The sequence below is a fragment of the Pygoscelis adeliae genome, unplaced genomic scaffold (genome assembly GCF_000699105.1).
Source record: "Pygoscelis adeliae isolate BGI_AS28 unplaced genomic scaffold, ASM69910v1 Scaffold328, whole genome shotgun sequence".
NCBI classification, from domain to species: Eukaryota; Metazoa; Chordata; class Aves; order Sphenisciformes; family Spheniscidae; genus Pygoscelis; species Pygoscelis adeliae.
Window position 1 is genome coordinate 91525 of NW_008825309.1, and position 4370 is coordinate 95894.

Consider the following 4370-nt stretch of genomic DNA (forward strand, 5'->3'; position numbering starts at 1 on the left):
TGGGACTGTCACCTCCAGCCTGGGCTGCTGCCATGCACCTCCTCTTCAGGTTGAGCCACAGCAGGACCCCGCTCAGCAGCATCACCAGGGCCAGCAGCGCTATCAGCACCGAGCAGGATGGTGTAGCACCTGGGGTTGGGGGGAGAGCAGACTTGGGATCCCATTTCCAGCCAAGACCAGTGTGCAAAAAAACCTAAGCCTGAACGTGGCCTGGCCCCCTCCCCCAGCGGCTCTGGGTGGTGGAGATGGGCTTTCCTTAATTAGGCTTTCCCTGGGTGGATGATGGGATGGAGGGGTCGGAGTGATCTTTCATGTTCCTGCTGCTCTTAAAACCTGCATCAGCTCTCCGATGCATTGTCCCCTTTGGATTTGGGGTGCTACATCTCACATAGGTCTATTTCTGACCCTCCCCCATCCTTCAAAGTTGTCCCAGCTCTACCACAACCTATCTGAGAAATGGGGACTGGTCCTGGAGGGAGCCCAGAGGATTTGGAGTGGGATAAGGAAATTTGGGGTCCAAGAAGGAAAGGGAGGGATTGAGTGTGTTTTGGGGTCAGGAAAGCATCTGCGATGCTCCTAAGGGTGATGGAAAACGAGGTGCATCTCCCAGGAAAGGCCCTCAAGAGCTTGCCGGGATGAACATGTGCCACCTTTCTCCTCGCCTTGGGACCTTTCCCCCCTACCCAGCACGGACACCATGGAGGATCCCAGTGCTCACCCTTTGGCTTTGTGCACACCACGCCAGCTGCCGAGCCCTGCCTGCACGGCCCGAGCCCTGTCTCTCTCTGCTGGCACTCCAGGAGCAATGACTCGGTCCCCCGGCAGCTCAGCCCCTCCAGCAAGGCACGGCCGTCCCCCTGCTTGAGCTGGGCTCCAACGGGTGCCGACTGGGCTGGCCCACAGCCCAGCTGCCTGCAGACCACCCCAGCTTCCAGCAAGCTCCATCTGCTGCCACACACCCCATGCCAGGTAGCGTTGTACTCCCCCCGCCCCGCGCAGGGACCGGGGCCATCCTGCACCCGCACCTGCAAGGGGTCTGTGCCTGCAAGAAGGAGCAAAGAGGTGAGATGGCCCCTCTGACACAGCAGGCAGATGAAGAGGGGCGTGCAAGGTGCACATGCGTGCAAGGATGGGCATGCGTGCCATGTGCCAGCTGTACCTGCTGCACGATTCCCCTTCCCAGCTCCCTTGCAAGGTCATTCCCATCACTGATGTCCCACCAGTGCTGCCAGCCTTCCAGTCCCACATAAAACCCTTTTTGGGGGCAACTGAGCATTCCCCCCGGGGACCACCTGAGCACACAACTCCTGCATCTTCGTTGTGGTTGCAGTTATGGAGTCCCCAGCTGCTAAGGCTGCACTGGGAGATGGTGGTCTCCATGCCGGTGCACTCCACATCATCCAGCCAGATGGGGTCCAACCCATGCCCGAAGTGAGCTTCGTCTGGGACCGACACGGCTGTCCCACAGCCCAGCTGCTGGCAGACCACCTTGGCATCCTTCAAATCCCAGCTGTCATCGCAGATGGTCCCCCACCGCTGTTCATGAAGCACCTCCACTCTCCCGGCACAGCGGTTCGGGCCGTTGGCCAAGCGGACCTGCACGTCCTCTGTGATGTTGGCATCTGCCAGGAGAAAGCTGTTTAGGAAAGGAGAACAGGGCACCCACCACATTGAAAAAAAAAAAAAAAAAAAAAAAAAAATCCCCAACCAGAAGCCAGAGTGCAAATACAAAGTCGTTTTGGTCCCCCTCCAGCAAGGGATGCAACCCCCCCAATCCTTCCAGAGGAGCGTGGCCATAGGGATGGGCTTCAGTTGCACCTTCATACTCTAAGATGGTGGTGTCTCCTCCATGCAAGCATGTGGACCAGGCAATGGAGACCAAGCTGGGGATTTGGGGCCGGGTAGTCCCCTCAAGACAGGGCTTGGCTCGCCACGAGGAGGGAGGATGGAGGTTTCAATGAGATTTTGGTTATGAATGGGGTGGGAACCCGTTGCTAGTTGGGGAGAAGCCTGGCCAAAAAGAGGTTACAACCCTTTGCCAGCCCCCTTCCCCAAAAAGTATGCCTTTCCAGAGCTAGCATCACCCCGGAGGCAGCCAGATGCAGGATAGACCCTCCCATCCCCCCACCGCATGCCCTGTATCACAGGACTGGGATGTACCTGAGCACACCACGCCAGCATCTTCTCCATGGTGGCAGTTACTCTGTCCCCAGGGATGGGCTTGGCACTGGGCGAGGTTGTCCTCGCTCCCCGTGCAGCTCATGTCATCCAGCCAGATGTGCCCCGTCCCCTGCCCGAAGTAAGCCCGGCTGTGGGCTGCCTCAGCTCTGCCGCAGCCCAGCTGCCTGCACACCACCGCCGCGTCATTCAGGTCCCAGCTGTCATCGCAGATCGTCCCCCACTGCCCGGTGTGGAGCACCTCCACCCTCCCGGCGCAGCGGTTCGGTCCTTCTACAAGGCGGACCTCTGCCACCTCTGCCCTGGCCAGGTCTGCAGGCAGAGAAGCAGGCGATGCAGCGTTGAGGACAAGAGGACCACGTGTCCAGGGCAGACTTTCTGGTGGCAGCGGCCAGGGTGCAAACCTAGGGCAGCTTCCCACCCATGGTGAGATGGGAGAACAGATCCTGGTCTGAGCCCTGCCTGCAGAGATGTGCAGGCAGGCATGGCCCTTGGGGCTTCATAAGCACCACCGGGCACCTACATCTGGCCTCCTGACTCGGTCCCTGATGGGGAAGGGGAGAAATAAATCCCCTTTCTTGGAGCCTCGCTGGGACCCAGCAGAGTCTCAGTGCAGCCCGCATCCCAAACTGGGCATCAATGTCCTTTTTCCCCCCTTTCCCTGCTCAGTTATGCCAAGGGTGGTTGGATCAGGGCAGCTCCACGGGCTACTGTGGTGTGGGGATGGGGGCCAACACCATCTGCCAAGGGGATGAGCCCCATGCCCTTGAAATCTTCCTGCAGCCAATGCTCCTGAGGTCAGGTTGGAGAGGAAAAGGCACTTTTTTGCGGGGGGGGGATGACAGCTCCAAGCTGTCCTTTTAGGACACCGCAGGAATGAGCATCACCTGAGCAGACCACACCGGCATCCTCTTCGTGGGTGCAGCTGTTGATTCCCCAGGGCCTGGCCCGACACTGCACGAGGGCTTTCTCCCCCCCGACGCAGGTGACCCTGTCCAGCCAGATGGGATCCAGCCCCCTCCCGAAGGAAGCCCCTGCCGGGGCCGCGAGAGCCACCCCGCAGCCCAGCTGCCAGCAGACCACTGCTGCGTCGCTCAGATCCCAGCCGTTGTCACAGACCGTCCCCCATTGCTGGTTGTGAAAGATCTCCACCCTCCCGGCACAGCGATGCGGGCCGTCCACAAGCCGGACAGTCGATGTGTTGGTTGCACCAGCGTCTGGAAGCACCATAGAAATGTCACAGTGGGCTGGGGACACACATGGTGCCAGCAGCAATGACCGGGGCTGGGGCGAAAGGACTCCCCACCCCAGGAAGGGCTTGACCATCCCACTGCAGCATCACCCCAGAGGCAGTGAGATGCAGGATGGACCCCCCCGGCCCCCCAGGACACCCCATGTTGCAGGACCAGCATGTACCTGAGCACACCACACTGGCATCTTCTCCATGGTTGCAGTTACTCTGCCCCCAGGGATGGGCTCGGCACTGGGCAAGGGCGTCCTCGCTCCCAGCACAGGCCACGTCATCCAGCCAGATGCGCCCCATCCCCCGCCCAAACCAAGCCCGGCTGTGGGCTGCCTCAGCTCTGCCCTGCCTGCATCCCTGGACCACCCTCCACCTGCAGCATCCCACGTGCTTCCAGCAGGGCAGGGCCAGCGTTCAGGCACTAGTAGCACTGAGTACAAAAGGGGTTGATGTGGCCGGACGCTGCCATTTTACGAGGGGGACAAAACCCTGGGCGTGATGCCTGGCTGCAGGGTTTGGGTGGAAGGGACCTTTAAAGACCAGCTAGTCCGATCCTTCAGCCATGGGCAGGGACATCTTCCACTAGATCAGGTTCTCAAAGCCCCATTCAACCTGACCTTGAACACTTCCAGTGATGGGGCATCCACAACTTCACTGGGCAACCTGCTCCAGTGTCTCACCACCCTCATCATAAAAATTTCTTCTTTACGTCCAATCTAAATTTACACTCAGTTTAAAACCATTGCCCCTTGTCCTGTCACTACAGGCCTTGGTAAAAAGTCTCTCTCTGTCTTTCTTAATAAGCCCCCTTTATATATTGAATGGCTGCAATAAGGGCTCCCTGGAGCCTTCTCTTCTCCAGGCTGAACAACCCCAACTCTCTCAGCCTTTCTTCATAGGAGAGGTGTTCCATCCTCTGACCGTTTCTGTGGCCTCCTCTGGACCTGCT

The 4370-nt window shown here is 59.3% G+C and overlaps 1 protein-coding gene across 1 annotated transcript in view; it reads right to left on the reverse strand.

Annotated features, from left to right (window-relative positions):
• Window positions 1–553: 553 nt before the first annotated feature.
• The window catches only part of LOC103922158 (deleted in malignant brain tumors 1 protein-like), a 36793-nt gene continuing 32976 nt past the window's right edge, over window positions 554–4370 (reverse strand). The window contains 5 exon segments of the mRNA XM_009330244.1: window positions 554–576; window positions 719–1042; window positions 1293–1622; window positions 2161–2490; window positions 3066–3374. Coding sequence (XP_009328519.1) covers window positions 554–576; window positions 719–1042; window positions 1293–1622; window positions 2161–2490; window positions 3066–3374 — 1316 coding nt within the window.